The sequence below is a fragment of the Triticum urartu genome, chromosome 2A, assembly GCF_056163025.1.
Source record: "Triticum urartu cultivar PI428250 chromosome 2A, HENAU_Tu73, whole genome shotgun sequence".
NCBI lineage: Eukaryota > Viridiplantae > Streptophyta > Magnoliopsida > Poales > Poaceae > Triticum > Triticum urartu.
In genome coordinates this window covers 145,946,480-145,962,854 of record NC_141874.1, presented here as the reverse complement: position 1 = coordinate 145,962,854, position 16,375 = coordinate 145,946,480, and the positions used below count along the sequence as shown (strand labels likewise).

The window sequence follows — 16,375 nt, the reverse complement described above, 5'->3', positions numbered from 1 at the left end:
AGCACTTCTGTGACGCGCGATTTATCGTCATGGAATTGGACACTTTCGTGATGATAATTTTGGTAATGTCATGGAACACTTCTACGACAGCACAGGTATGACTATCTTGATTATGTCATAAATTTGTCATGGATGTACATGCATGACAAAAAACGCGACCTACTGTGACAAACACGTATCATCACGGAAATGTATTTTTTTGTAGTGTTGTGGCCCGTGCATAGTTGGTTCCGTGAACCAGCTATTCACGGTACTGGCAAAAGCCCTCTGGCCTGGTCTCGATGAGTGCCTCACACGTTGTCGGGGCCAGGCCCTTTACAGCGCATGGGCCACACGTGCCATGCAATTTACCTCGTCGAGTCTAATCAGTCAGCAGGATGTGTGAATTGACAAAAATGGTGAGCCAGCCCCCAAGTCCTATGCGTAAATGTTGGTGAAGGTCGTGGCTCAGTCCACTTGCCTCTCCCACTGCCTCATCTGTCAATCGGGTAATCGAGTGCCTTGACATGTGGCATTAGTATCCCATCAGGTCTAGGAACCAGATCTTTTGACCCCTGCCACCCCGGGTTTGAACACGTGATGCCCCGCGTGTTGTCATTCCACCTCAGTCTTCCTCTGGGATTCGCGTCGGCTGAACAACAATTATGCACTACTAGGGAAAACCTTATACACAGAATCTTACCAGCAGCGCGGTTTAAAAACAAGCGCTACTGCTACTTACTAGTAGTGCTCTGAATAAAACTGAGCTACTAATAACCTAGTAGCAGTAGCGTGCGATGTGAAAAGAGCGCTCCTACTACAATTGCCAGGGCGTTGCCTCCAGACTAGGTATAGTAGTAGCGCCCTTTCAAGAGACGCGCTACTACTAACGTACTTAGCATTAGCCCGTTTCGCCAACACACGCTGCTACTAAGTATCATCCCCTCTTGCAGCTAAGTTTAGATTCTACACAAAAACATCATTCATGACCAATGTATTTTTGATGTTTATTTTTACATGCTTATCCTTAGCAGTAGCGGGTTATAGTACAAAGCGCTACTGCTATAGAGTTTAGTAGTAGTGTTTTTCCCTAAAGAGTGCTACTACTAAAGCCATCATATCTTCTGCACCCGCCCCTCACTTTCCCCTCGCCACTCCCTCATCCATCCCCCTCACCCCGTCGTCCGCCGTCACCGTAGTGCCGCTAGCTGCTGCCGCCGTCGCCCCCTCTGTCCTACATCCTCTCCCTCCTCCATCCCGCCACCGTCGCCCCTCCCTCCCTAGCTCCCTCTGTCGATGTCAAAACCGGCGGATCTCGGGTAGGGGGTCCCGAACTGTGCGTCTAGGCCGGATGGTAACAGGAGGCAGGGGACACGAAGTTTTACCCAGGTTCGGGCCCTCTTGATGGAGGTAAAACCCAACGTCCTGCTTGATTAATATTGATGGTATGGGTATTACAAGAGTTGATCTACCACGAGATCAGATAGGCTAAACCCTAGAAGCTAGCCTATGGTATGATTGTTGATGTGTATGTTGTCATACGGACTAAAACCCTCCGGTTTATATAGACACCGGAGAGGGTTAGGGTTACATAGAGTCGGTTACAATGGTAGGAGATCTGATCATCCGTATCTTCAAGCTTGCCTTCCACGCCAAGGAAAGTCCCTTCCGGATGCGGGACGGAGTCTTCAATCTTGTATCTTCATAGCCCGGGAGTCCGGCGGAAGGTATAGTTCGGCTATCCGAACACCCCCTAATCCAGGACTCCCTCAGTAGCCCCTGAACCAGGCTTCAATGACGATGGGTCCGCGCGCAAATTGTCTTCGGCATTGCAAGGCGGGTTCCTCCTCCAAGTACTTCATAGAAGATCTTGAATACAAAGATAGTGTCCGGCTCTGCAAAATAAGTTTCCACATATTGCCATAGAGAGGATAATAATATTGACACAAATCTAATCTGCTGACGTATTCCGTGGTGCGACACGCCACGGCCAAGCCTTTATCCATTTAATTATCCCACCTCAGCGCATTGTGCGAGGTAGTTTCCTTGGCACGTCTTGTTGAAGCAGAGATCGTGCCTCCTCATTTCGGGATTCTCATCAATACAGGCGTGGGTAACCCAACCGCGCCTTTGATTACGGCACTTGGAGATAAGCAAGTTTTATTAGGCTGGTGGGGACACATAATCGCGTACGCCCATATAAGGGGATAAGGATTCACCTTTTCACCCATGCCTTCTTCCTCCTCTGCCTATCCATTCTTGCGCACTCGAGCTCCAGCGCCCAAGTCCGCACTACCACCTTGACCTTCTCCAGTCATGTCCGGAGCGGGAGGCAAGTGTATGGTCTCCTCCGTCACAGAGGGACGCATAAAAAAGCTAAGGAAGGCCGGATATCTGGCTAGCGACATCGCGCACCGACTCCCCGAAAAGGGGCAGCTCATCCCCACTCCTAGGCCTCATGAGAGGGTGGTATTTCTCCCCCATTTCCTCCACGGACTGGGCTTCCCTCTGCATCCATTTGTCCGGGGGCTCATGTTCTACTACGGCCTGGATTTCCACGATCTGGCCCCGAACTTCGTCCTCAACATCTCGGCGTTTATCGTCGTGTGCGAGGCTTTCCTCCACATCCGCCCCCATTTCGGCTTATGGCTAAAGACCTTCAACGTCAAGCCGAAGGTGGTGCGCGGCAGCCAGGCGGAGTGCGGCGGCGCCATGGTTGGCAAGATGGCCAACGTCCTATGGCTCAAGGGCTCCTTTGTGGAGACCCTGAAGGGGTGGCAGTCGGGGTGGTTCTACATCACCGAGCCGTGCGACCCCAAATGGGTCGTAGCCCCCGAGTTTCGGTCCGGACCCCCTATGCGGCTCACCTCCTGGAAGGAGACCGGCTTGTCGTGGGGTAAAAAAGGAGAGCTGACCGGACTCCAAACATGCATCCAAACCCTGGTGGACAAGAAGCTCAAGCTTGTCAACGTAGTCCAGGTTATGCTCATCCGCCTGATCCTCCCGTGTCAACGACGGGCCTTCAACCTTTGGGAGTTCGACCCAGCGCAGCATCGAACTCTTAACAGGCTCTTCGACACGATGTACAAAGATGCCTGGAGGATGCTTTTCAAGGGCACCGAGGCTCCCGCATCCGCTGCCGAGGATCGCGGATTCAATGCTCAGCACCGTGCTCTGGCGGTAAGCTGTTTTCGTCTTTTTACAAGGTATTAGTTTTTCATAGTTTGACTCTATGCGGGATCTAAGCTCCCTTATCTTTGACAGGATTGGGAGGTGACGTCCGGACAGATCAACTGTCCGGCTCCTTTGCCCGAGGGCCTAGCGGACGCTCGCTTGGCGAAGCTACTGGTTCCGGCGCCCTATGTGGTGCCGGAGAAGAAGGCCACGAAAAGGGCCACGGGGACTCGAAAGAGTGCCCGACGCCAGGAGGTGTCGGACTCGTCATCCGACGGTCCCGAAGCGCCTTCCTCTCATGAAGACGAGGAGGAAGAAGAAGAGACCTCTCCCCCTCCAGCGGGAGGAGAGAAGAAAAGGAAGGCCGCCCTCTCCGAGGAGGCCGGAGGGCCCAAGAAGGGGAAAACCCTTCCTCCGGACTGCTCCACCAACGTCGACAACGACGAAGAGTGGCAGCCCAGGGCCAAGCCCCTGGCAAAATCGTAAGTATCCGGATACCGGAGCGACTCATAGTATTTGTTTATTGCATAGCTTTCCCTTACGTCGAATGTGTTTATGCAGCCCACCTAAAGACCGGCTCGACACATCGTCGAGCGGCTCACTGGATCCGTCGGAGGTAAACTCGCTTCCGACGGCTTCATCCCCCCGCCCTATGGACGACACCGAAGTGTTGTCCCAACAGGTTCCAAGCCGGGAGGAGGTGGTCCTGGAGGCGCCGCAATGCGACCTCCCGGACTCCAGGAGTAAAGGGGATGAAACCCCCCAGGGCTCCAAGTCCGGCTTAAGGCCGGACACAGCTCCGGAATCTTCAAGGGTTCCAGAGTCCGGCGGGCGACCTCCTTCCAAGAGGAGCAAGCCTGCCGTGCCGATGACCTCCGTCCAACCGGAGGCACCGGACAATATGTTGGAGGCGCTCCAATGTGCCTCCATCGACGAGGGGCACTGCACTATTATGAGTGCGGTGATCCAGAAGGTTCAGTCCGCCAAAAGCGGACTGACTGAAGCTTGTACAAGCCTTTTAACAGGCTTTGAGGTAAGTAAAGAATGTTCAAATAATGTTACCGCATAGACAGTAGCCCCTGATGCTCTGTTGGGCGTTCAGGAAGAAAAGCCGAATAGAGGATCAAAGAATTCGCAGGAGTCTAACAAAAGGAGTCGATATGCGTATGCAGGCTTCTCTGCTAGCGTCCGCCGCACTGACTGTGGAAGTTGACGTGCTGAAGCAGAGTCTCGAGAAGTCCGAGCAAGAGCTCGAGCGTGCCAAGAAGCGGCTCGAGGAGAAGGAAGGTAAGGAATACCCTGTTTTAATATGTATATAAAAAAGGTGCAATTGCAAAAAATGACAGGATTGACATGGCTATTGTAGGGGGCACGTCTGAGGTGGCGACCCTTAAGCAAGCGCTGCTTGAGGCCGAGAAGAGTGCGGCCGTGGAGCGCACCGAGCGGGAGAGGTACGAGGCTGAGGTTGGCAAGGTGCGGCAAGAGCTCCTGGTTCTCATGAAGAAACATGAGAGTTTGGAGCTTGACTCGAAGATGCGAGCGTCCGAGCTCGCGGCAGTTATAGAGAATGCCAAGTTTGCCAAGGCCGAGTCCCAGAGGACCCTCCAGTAGTTGGATGAGGTGAAGAAGATTGCGGCGAGTAAGGCATTCTTTATGCAAAGCAAACACATAAACGTGAGTTACCTGTTACTTACCCGAATCCGGAGCTCTCTAGGAGCGTTCGCAGATCTTCCCCGGAGTGTATCTGATGCCGCCGCATTCTATCGAGCCGAGGAGGGTAGCTTGACGGAGAAGGTGTTCTGGTCGCAGTACGCTGAGGCCGGACACCCCGTGCCCCTGAGCGACCAGCTGAAGCAACTGGTCGAGCTCTACAAGGCGGCCGAACAGGCCATGAAGGGCCTCCTAGTTCGGATGTGGCCTGGAGAGGCCCTGCCTGGGAGCTATTTCGGGCTGGTGCGGCGGCTGGTGGAGGCCTGTCCGAGGCTTGAAGACATCAAGCGCTCCGTCTGCATCGAAGGTGCCCGTAGGGCCCTTGCCCGTGCTAAGGTGCACTGGGGCAAGCTGGATGCGGAGAAGCTTGTGAAGGACGGGCCACCGCCGGGGAAAGAGCATCGCAAGCCCGAGAATTATTATAAGGATGTTCTGAAGGGTGCCCGCCTTATTGCAGATGAATGTACCAAGGATGTATTTTTTGAATAAAACCCGCTCGTGTTATCCTGTGCGCTGAAAACTTGTTCATATGCGCTAAGCAATGCTGCTTGAATTTAAAATATTACCTTCTGTGCGGCTGTTTATCAATACTGAGAGATGGCGAGTCGTCGGCTTCTGCCCCCTTGCCGCTAGTGCTGGGGTGTTCGGGGATAAACCTGGGCGCTCTTTTTCCCATATTTGGGTCCTTCGAGGGAGGCGCTCAGCCCAACAAACGAGGCAATCGGACTATAATGTGTGAACACTCTCACTTAGCCATAGAATTCTATAATTTTAAATTTCGGCGAAGCCCCTAGTATTCGTAAGACCGAGTTCGGGGCGCTATCCACGCCTTGGCCGGACAGAGCCGACTCCTCGCCCTAAGCGGCATAAGTCTTTAAGGACTCGAAAAGACCTCTCGAACAGCGACCAGCTCTCGCCTCATCATGACGGTCAGTTTTAGCTTTCTCCACTGAGGTGCTCGGCCCAGCTCAACTGGGGCACAATCGCAGTGGTTCTCCTAGTGCTACCTTAGCCGATATAGTGGAACATAAGGCACCAAAACATAGGAGCCGGGAAAACCCAACTATTGACCCAAGACATGATTCGGAGCCGATGCATATAATGCTATAAGTTCGGGGTGCCGCACTTGTGAAAGTGTTCGGACTTCTTACACCATGTTGAGGGGTACTGAAGCCCCTGGCGTATTTTGGCCGTACCAAGGTGTACGGGTGCAACATGTCATTAAGGAAAAAAAGGTAATGCAAAAAATAGACAAAAGCTATGCATTGTTCATTAAAATGGCTGCGATCAAAGCAGAACGATACAAGTAATGTGATAAATGAAAAGTTGGACTATTTAACATGTCTGCTCCAGGGGCAAGCTGCGGAATAGTATGCGAAACAGGTATACTGCTCGTGATAGAGACCACCTGTGATTTCCGTAATGCGGCATGGCTTGTCTGCTTCCTGGTTCTTGCATCGTTTGTGCAGTAGTTGAACTGCCGAACAGTCCTTCCGGAGAGTAGAGTCCTGAAAGTAAGAGAAAAGTAAAAAATCGGCAGCCCCTGGTGCGGTTTAAGCCGTGTTTTGGGCGTGCTGTGATGGTGCCCCTCCCCCTATGCCCAAGGTATCTCCAGAGCGTAGTTATGGACGCGAAGTACTGGCGTCACCTTTTTGCGAGGGTTGGGGTCGGGGCCGAATTGCTACGCCTGCTCGGAACGTGCCAGGCGGTCTTGTTGTAGGTTACTCCGGGCGCGCTTGACGGTGTCCGGTCGTTGAATGGCCGGACTGGAGAACTGCCTGGAAAGGCTGCTTTGTACTTCCGCTGCGAGGGCCGCCATGTGCTCCTCCGTATGGAGGGAGCATTCGGTGTTTCCATTGACCGTAATTACTCCTCGAGGGCATGGCATCTTGAGCTTAAGGTATGCATAGTGCGGGACCGCATTGAACTTGGCAAATGCGGTTCGCCCGAGCAGTGCATGATAACCACTGCGGAACGGGACTATGTCGAAGATTAACTCCTCGCTTCGGGAATTATCCGGAGATCCGAAGACCACTTCAAGTGTGACTGAGCCTGTGCAGCTGGCCTCTACACCTGGTATTACGCCTTTAAAGGTCTTTTTGGTGGGCTTAATCCTCGAGGGATCTATGCCCATTTTCTGCACTGTATCCTGGTAAAGCAGGTTCAGGCTACTGCCGCCGTCCATAAGGACTCTAGTGAGATCAAATCCATCAATAATTGGGTCGAGAACCAATGCGGCGAATCCGCCATGACGGATGCTAGTGGGATGGTCTCTTTGATCAAAGGTGATCAGGCAGGAGGACCATGGGTTGAACTTTGGGGCGACTGGCTCTACCGCGTATACGTCCCTTAACGCACGCTTCCGCTCCCTCTTGGGGACGTGGGTGGCGTATATCATGTTCACCGTCCGCACTTGTGGGGGAAAACCCTTCTGTCCATTGTTGTTCGGCGGCCGGGGCTCCTCGTCGTCATCGCTATGCAACCCCTTGTCTTCATTGTCGCCGCTTAATCTGCTTGCCTGCTTGAACACCCAACAGTCCCTGTTGGTGTGATTGGCCGGCTTTTCGGGGGTGCCATGTATTTGGCACAAGCGGTCGAGTATTCGGTCCAAGCTGGACGGGCCCCTAGGATTCCTTTTGAATGACTTTTTCCGTTGACCGGATTTAGAGCCTCTGAATCCGGCATTAACTGTCGTATCCTTAGCGTTGTCGCCGTTGATGCGGCGCTTCTGCTGGTTGCGATGCGACCTGCCACTAATGTCCCTGGTGTCCGAACGACCAGGGTTCTTGGTCATGTTGTTGCTACGAGCAAGCCGGCTGTCTTCTCCCGCGCAAAAGCGGGTCATGAGTGCCGTGAGTGCTGCCATAGATTTCGGCTTCTCCTGTCTTAGGTGCCGGGCAAGCCACTCGTCACGGATATTATGCTTGAAGGCTGCTAAGGCCTCTGCGTCCGGACAGTCGAGTATTTGATTTTTCTTTGTTAGGAACCATGTCCAGAATTGCCTGGCCGATTCGTCTGGCTGCTGAATTACGTGGCTTAGGTCATCAGCGTCTAAGGGTCGCACATAAGTGCCCTGGAAATTGTCGAGGAATGCGGCTTCCAGGTCCTCCCAACAGCTGATTGACCCTGTTGGCAGGCTATTAAGCCACTGCCGGGCTGGTCCTTTAAGCTTGAGTGGGAGGTATTTGATGGCGTGGAAATCATCGCCGCGGGCCATGTGGATATGAAGGAGATAATCATCGATCCATACCGCGGGGTCTGTTGAGCCATCATATGATTTGATGTTTACGGGTTTGAAACCCTCGGGGATTTGATGATCCATTATTTCGTCTGTGAAGCACAATGGGTGTGTGAGGCCTCTGTATTGGGCGATATCATGACGTAGCTCCAATGAGCTTTGTCTACTGTGTTCGGCCCTGCCGAATTTGTGGCCGGCGTGACGGTTGTCGTCTCGAGCCGTGGGGTGCCTACGCGATCCGTAGATCGATCTTGTTTGTCTTGTCTTGTCCTCCAACATGTTGCGTAAGTACGACGCGTATTCCCGTGCCTTGGTACGGGGTGCGGCTTGGGTGGAGGGCCATGAGGCCTCTCTGTCGCGGTCACGAGGTGGCCTGTCGGCCGTGTCGAGTGCTTCCTCCTCTAATCGGGGTAGCAACCTGCGCTTCGGGTAGCACTTGGAGGGGCGTTCGGGTTTATGCTCTTCGGCCGCAAGGACTTCAGTCCATCTATCGACTAGCCAATCTTGATCAGCTTTAAGTTGTTGCTGTTTTTTCTTGAGGCTTCTTGCCGTGGCCATAAGCCTGCGTTGAAAACGCTCTTGTTCGACGGGATCCTCTGGCACGGCGAATTCGTCGTCGTCGAGGCTTGCCTCGTCTTCGGAGGGAGGCATACAATTATCGTCCTTGACCTCTCTATCGGACGCTCTTTCATGAGGGCTGGTTTCTCCATCCTCCTGTGCTAAATCTTGCTCAGGGAGATGTTCTTCGGTGCTTTCCGGGGTATTATTATCTCCCGTGCTGGAATCGCCGTTTTTGTGTTGGCGGGATTTTGAGCGGCGCCGCTGACGCCGGTGCTTTTGCTGTTTCTTGGAGGGGTCATCCTCCGCTGTTCCATCGCCCTCTCCCTCTTTTGGGGTGTCCACCATGTATATGTCATATGACGAGGTGGCTTTCCAGGGCCTAGTAGGTGCTGGTTCTTCATCATCTCCTTCATCGGCGTCCATACCGTCGATGTCTTCGGAGTCAAAGTCGAGCATGTCGGTTAAGTTGTCGACAGTGGCTACAAAGTGGGTGGTGGGTGGGCTTTGAATTTCTTCATCGTCTGAATCCCAACCTTGCTGACCGTAGTCCGGCCAGGGCTCTCCTGATAAAGAGAGAGACTTCAGTGACTTCCGGATATCGCCGAAAGGCGAGTGCTGAAAGACGTCCGCGGCCGTGAACTCCATGATCGGCGTCCAATCGGATTCGCTCGGCAGGGGCGCGGAGAGTTCGGAGTCCGGAGAAGAATCCGGCTCCATGGAGTCACGAGTCTTGCAGGGTATGGGGCTGGTGTTCGGCTCAACCGCCGTTGGGATCTCAGCCCCCGAGGCGGCGTCCAACCGCCCGTCCTCGATCGGCGCGGCAGGCTCTGAACTAGGGGTCGGAGCCAACGCGGGTGCGGCCTCCAGGGCACTGCTCGGCGGCAGAGCTAGATCATGCTCATCGTGACAGTGCGGCACGCTCGGCAGTGGTTCGAATCCGTCGAAGATCAAGTCCCCGCGGATGTCGGCCGTGTAGTTTAAACTTCCGAATCTGACCTGACGGCCAGGGGCGTAGCTTTTGATCTGCTCTAGATGGCCAAGTGAATCGGCCCGCAGTGCGAAGCCGCCGAAGACGAAGATCTGTCCGGGGAGGAAGGTCTCACCCTGGACTGCATCGCCATTGATGATCGTAGGAGCCATCGGGCCTGACGGCGACAGCACAGAGGAACTCTCAATGAAAGCACCAATGTCGGTGTCAAAACCGGCGGATCTCGGGTAGGGGGTCCCGAACTGTGCGTCTAGGCCGGATGGTAACAGGAGGCAGGGGACACGAAGTTTTACACAGGTTCGGGCCCTCTCGATGGAGGTAAAACCCTACGTCCTGCTTGATTAATATTGATGGGATGGGTATTACAAGAGTTGATCTACCACGAGATCAGAGAGGCTAAACCCTAGAAGCTAGCCTATGGTATGATTGTTGATGTGTATGTTGTCCTACGGACTAAAACCCTCCGGTTTATATAGACACCGGAGAGGGTTAGGGTTACATAGAGTCAGTTACAATGGTAGGAGATCTGATCATCCATATCTTCAAGCTTGCCTTCCACGCCAAGGAAAATCCCTTCCGGATGCGGGACGGAGTCTTCAATCTTGTATCTTCATAGCCCGGGAGTCCGGCGGAAGGTATAGTTCGGCTATCCGAACACCCCCTAATCCAGGACTCCCTCACCCTCCTCCATCTCCCTCCATCCCGCCATCGTCGCCCCCTCCCTCCCTAGCTCCCTCCTCCATCCCACTGTCGCCCCCCCCCCCCCCCGCGCGCGCCGTCACCGCCACCGAGGTAACTCCTCCTACCTACCTACCTCCCACTCTTTCCCGCGTCCTCCCTCCTTCCTCCCCCTCCTCCCTCCCTCCTCCTTCCCGCCTCCTCCCTCCTTCCCCCCCTCCTCCCTCCCTCCTTCCTCCCTTCCTTGTCTCTGTTCTTGTAGAATGTAGGTAATATAAATGTAGATTTTAGAATGTAGACATTGTATAATGTAGGTTTTTTAATAGAATAATTTTTTTGACTATTTTAGGTGGTTTGAATAGAATGTAGGTAATTTAAATGTAGACATTGTAGAATATAGATATATAGATAGATGGATGGATAGATGTTATTTATAGTAAGTGCTTAATAGAACTAGTTTATTTATAGTAAGTGCTTAATAGAACTAGTTTATTTATAGTAAGTGCTTAATAGAACTAGTTTATTTAGTAAGTAGTTAATATAACTAGTTTATCACTTTGTGACCAAAGAATGCTATATGAGATTTGATTATCTAAAATTTTACTCGGTGGAATATGCAGGCTTTGTACAGTCTTGTCTTCTTGGAGTGATCGTCATCCGAGCTACCTCTACTTCCTCTACACCTGAGTCGGTGAGCTAAAAGTCCACCTCCTCTTTATTCACTCCTCGGTGTATTGAATAGAGTAGAACTAGGGTATTTAGTCGGTGAGCTCATGTGCGAATGCTTATGATAATTGATTCGGATGGAATTGCAAGTTTAAGCATCATTGTATGTGTATGAACATCTTTGTATCGCTGGGAAAATCCGAGTGGCCTATGTTTTTCCGGAGTGTTGATTCATTTCCGTTCCGGCAAATTTCAAGCGCTCGATATGTCCTATTTTAGCAAAGGTCATGCCGGATTTTTTTCGTGAATTTAAGCCTGACTTGTGCTAGAATATGTAGGAAATATCGAGTGCCCCGGATTTATGTGTTGAGTTTCCTGGTAGTTGCCTTCGATCGATTTTCAATTAATGTTTCAACTATGAACATAGGAAATGTCTGACGATGAAAAGGATTTCGGTATGTGCGAATACTGCGAAGACGAGCGTGGCCTGTGCGACATACATTTCCTAGTTTATGATAGGCACTTTAGCATCAAGCTAGACGAGAACTTCGGAGTGGATACATTAAGTCACAACGACAAGTCTTTTTTCGTAATTAAGCATGCTTTCTGCTTCTTTTGCTTCAACTTATTATTTTAATTTTTTATTATTCTACTAGTGTATCCCCTACCATGCAAGAACTTTTGTCTTGGATAAGATTGGTTTCAGTCCTATGAAAACTATGGAGGTAAAGAGAGTTCACTTGAAGGCCGAGCATGGTTATACTTTTGACAAATTATACAATGCAGACACCTACATGTATTTTGAATGCAAAACTTGGAGAGCACTATGCAAGGCTTATGCATTTGAGCTCGATATGCTTATCACCTTTGATATTCGTCCGGAAGATAATATTGAAGGTAATATCGACATCTGGGTCGATGTGCAGATGCCTCCAGTTCTACCATTATGTGAGTTTCTCAGCCATATTTATGTCTTGGATATTGTTTATTCAAAAATAGTTGACAACTAATTTCTATTGACAGTTTATGTCCAATCAAGCAAACATGTTCGTTGCTTGGTAGACATGACCTACTACTGTCCCGAGGCTCAAATAAACTGCAAGGAGATAACTCATTATGTTTCATGGCTTGAGGATCTTTATGCTGTCAAGACAAAATATTTTCCTAGACCTGAAAATCTTAATACTCAAAACGTCCGACCAATAGTGTTCGTGTTGAACTACGGTCACATCTATTTAGGAAAGATGGTAAGATTTTTACTATTTGTCCTCAGTGCATCTTTTGCATATATTATTTTTTAGCTAAACTTCATTGCTAAGTATGTTACTACGATGTTCTTCAACACGGACTCCCGATGATAGTTGCGCCTCATTGGATCGAGCCTAAAGTTCACATGGCAATGGTTAACTAACGACCAAGACATCCTACATTGCACATGAGTGCATTCAAAATTTCCAAAACCGATCAAGTCTTAATAGTGAATGACTGGAGCAAAATTGTGAAGGATCACAGAGAAATACTAGGAGGCAGCAATCGGAAGTGTAGCCCACAATTAGGAGACAGGTTCATCTACATGCTCCAATATGATGAATCAGGACTGCTACACATGTTCTATGCTATTTTACCTGAGAGAGAGCAGCATGAGTGATTAGCTAGCTAGAATGACTTTGAAGATGATGATGTGCTACCCTATGACCATGATGATTAAATAGCTAGTGTTGGTGGTAATGACTATGATGATTATTAGTAGCTAGTGTTGGTGGTGGTTAGATAGCTACACTATGACTATGATGATTAAATAGTGGTAATGACTATGATGATTATTAGGTAGTGTTGTTGGTAATGATATGACGTAAGAGTTTTTATATTAATATGATGATGATGATGATGATGATGATGATGATGATGATCCATGACTTGATCACTTAGGATCCATCCACTTGAAACTAATCTACGGTTCTTTCATCTAGTGATTTAATAACTCATTATGATGTAAAAACAATCTCTAAATTGCTACTGTATGAAAACTTGTATAAAGGTGTACGAATAATGACATAAAAATAGAATACAGAATAATAGTAGTAGCGTGGGCTGAGAGACGCGCTACTAGTAATTACCAGTAGCGCCTGTTCCTCCACGCGCTACTACTAAGTAGATATAGCAGTAGCGCGTGTCAACACATGCTACTGCTAACCTTTAACTGTAGCGCCGTAGGAGTAGCGCAGTTACCCGTGCTACTACTAGGCTTTTTGATGTGCACTGGGACCCGATCTTTCGATGAGAGAGGATAACTACGATTTTGGGTGGGACTTGACCCTCACGATCCGGCTACCAACCATACAGGAAGAACCGTACACGACTGATATCCACGGCAATCGCTGAACCAACTCCACGTCGTTATCGACTGAGCCAACGGCGCGATCTACCTATCCACGAAGGATTTTTCCTGCAAGCAAATCAAAGAACATGCAAGAAAATAATAGCCAAGCAATCTCAAAATTGCGAATATGCTAGATGGGATTAATCTCACAAGATGGGGTTCCGATAGGATGTCTTGACGGTCGCACTAGCCGCTACGAGCGAAGACAAATAAAAGTAGCAATATAGCTAAACTTCTCTAAACAAAACCCGAATCTAAACCCTAACAATAGCTAGCTATTTATTAAAGCCGTCCACCGCCTTCGGATGTTGATGCGATAGGTCTTGGTGAATACGTCCAAACGATGAGACGGCCCATACGGAGGCGTGCACAGCAAGCCGGACTAGTTTATTCGCTGGCCCAAAGTTGCTCTCCCAACGCACCAAAAAATAAGGTCTTGGACCCACGTGCGTGGCTGGTTTGGATCCTAGGAGCAAAGTCCAAAACTTGTGTGGTCTTGCGCACTTGGACGTTATGGACCACGTTGCATGCATGTTGGATGAATTGGTGGGAAACACGTTCATGCAATTACTTTTTCTTCTTGTGAATGAACATGCATCTCCATCTTTCATCTCTAAGTGAGCATCTCTTGTTGACTCTCTGGTCCATTCGTTTTTGGGTACAAATAAATCACAACATGAGTGTAATATCATAGTTCTATTTGTTAAATAATATATCCAAAAGAACGAAAGTACCTGGTTAATAAATTGCCGTGTAATATTCGTAGACGTTTCTAAGATAGCTATGTGCACATCATCCTCCCTTCCTTGAAAACAAAGCCGCCCTCGGCTTTTATTTATCTGGAACACATCATATAGCAAAGCAAAAATAGATGCAACACATATAGGTCGTTCCAAAAGCATGAGCTCATGAGGATGAAATAAATTTGTTATAGCACCATTAGGAATATCATGAAAAGTTTGACCCCACACAAAGTCTATGTATGAATTATGGGGATGCAAACTAACTATATGGGTACACTGTATATCCGGATCACAAGGTGGGACAATCAACGGAAACATTTCAAAATTGATAGCAAGCATAGTGTGCATAGTACGATCCGTTGATTTAGCTTTCCCATCATTTACTATTTCATCAGGGGTCATAGGAAGCAAGTTGATGGTTTTTCCTTCAAACACAAGAGTATACGAATTTGTTCTACCATGATGAGTAACATTATTATCATATTGCCAAGGTCGACCTAACAATAAAGAACAAGCTTGCATAGGTACAACATCACAGTCAACGTAATCACGATATGAGCCAAGTGTAAATTGTACTCGCACACGACGTGTTACCTTCAACTTACCACAGTCGTTGAACCATTGGATGTAATATGGATGGGGGTGTCTCGTAGTGGTGAGGCAAAGTTTCTCGACCATCTCTATACTCGCCAAATTATTGCAGCTTCCACCATCAATGATCACACGAACGGAATGCCCTTTGACAACAAACTTAGTTTCAAAAAGATTATGGCGTTGAGGCATCTCAGTATGCCCAACCTGGGCACTAAGTACTCGCATGGTGACAAGGCTTGGGTATTGATCTGCCATCGCTGCATTAACATGTATCGCCTCCGTCTCATTCTCCTCAGTGTTACCTACATTATTAGTGGCAAGCATAGCACGTGTATCTTCATCCAAATCACTAGCAGAAGAGTACTCACCATCTTCCCGTACAATGAATGTTCGTTTATTTGGACAGTCCTTCATCAAGTGCCCGCCACCTTTACATATATGACACTTCATGTCCCTTGTGCGTCCAGACAAAGTGGTGGGTGCTACAGAAATTGCTTTCGAAGCCTCAGATGATTGTGCAGCTGATTTTGAACTTGAAGGTGTGCACCATTGTGCAAGATAGGTGGTGTTGACTCAGTAGTGGACGACACAGTAGGAGAGGGTGACTATGATGAGCGGCGACCTGCAGAAAAATTACCTCGTCCCTTGTTGTGTCGTCCATGTACTTCCCTTTCATCTTTACAAGCAAAATGAAACAAACGAGTAATAGAGTTGTACTCCTTATAGTCCAAGATATCCTGAATATCACGATTCAAACCACCTAAAAATCTAGCCATCATAGCATCTTCGGTTTCAACTAAACCACATCGCACTAAGCCAGTTTGCAATTCTTGATAATAATCCTCTACAGAACTGCTACCTTGTTTTAAACGTTGCAATTCATTTAGTTTGTCACGAGCATAATGTGAAGGAACATAGCGTTGTCGCATAGCTCGTTTTAAACCATCCCAAGTAGTAGGTATATTATTCGCATTAATACGACAATATTCACTCCACCACATGGAAGCAAAGTTTGTAAATTCACTAGTGGCCGCCCTAACTCATTGGTTCTCAGGAATATCATGACATGCAAATATTTGTTCAACAGAAAGTTCCCAGTCAAGATAAACATCTGGATTATATTTACCATTGAAAGCAGGCATAGTAAATTTAATTTTAGCACTAGGGTGTTCATAATCTCTAGCATCATACCTGGGTTGACCTCATGCCATACCTTGATGGTTGAAACATAGTTGCCGATGACCATGACCATTGTGGTGGTTGACCATTTGGTCGTCTTCGGTGTCACCAGAATAATCCTCGTAGTTGTCCCCATGTTGTTCAACGCGGGGAGGAATTTGTTGGTGTTGGTTTATGGTGACGACATCAGTGGCAGTAGTTGGGTGTTGTGGATGACCCATGGGCACACGTCGAGCTCGCGAAATAGCGACAACACCTGCGGAGTTGCGAGGATCAACGTTGGTGTTGACGCGGGGTGCAGCCTGCAACTCATCCAGACGTGACAAGATGTCCTGTAGATGTGTGTTGGCAACACCCTGTGCATCCTCGATGGCCTTGAGCCTCTCTTCGGCCGCAATTTGGGCACCCTCAAGTTGGGCGAGACGCTCGCTGGTGACTTTCACATCTGCGGTGAGGCCCTCAAGTGTGGGTTGTTCCTGGGCCAT

The 16,375-nt window shown here is 49.2% G+C and overlaps 1 protein-coding gene across 1 annotated transcript; it reads right to left on the bottom strand.

The window, feature by feature from the left end:
* Window positions 1-13,420: 13,420 nt before the first annotated feature.
* LOC147984319 (uncharacterized) lies at window positions 13,421-16,375 on the bottom strand. The gene is made up of 3 exons (XM_087541046.1): window positions 16,147-16,375; window positions 13,946-15,232; window positions 13,421-13,440 (listed from the first exon to the last, which is right to left on the bottom strand). The coding sequence occupies exons 1-3, from the start codon at window positions 16,373-16,375 to the stop codon at window positions 13,421-13,423; spliced, it is 1,536 nt and encodes a 511-aa protein (XP_087397172.1).

Coding starts and splice junctions, on each gene's coding strand:
- LOC147984319 (XM_087541046.1), bottom strand. CDS start 16,375: ATGGCCCAGGAACAACCCACACTTGAGGGCCTCACCGCAGATGTGAAA. Junction 15,233..16,146: donor TGATCCTCGCAACTCCGCAG/GTGTTGTCGCTA, acceptor GTTCAAAATCAG/CTGCACAATCATCTGAGGCT. Junction 13,441..13,945: donor TTCATTCACAAGAAGAAAAA/GTAATTGCATGA, acceptor ATTTGCTTGCAG/GAAAAATCCTTCGTGGATAG.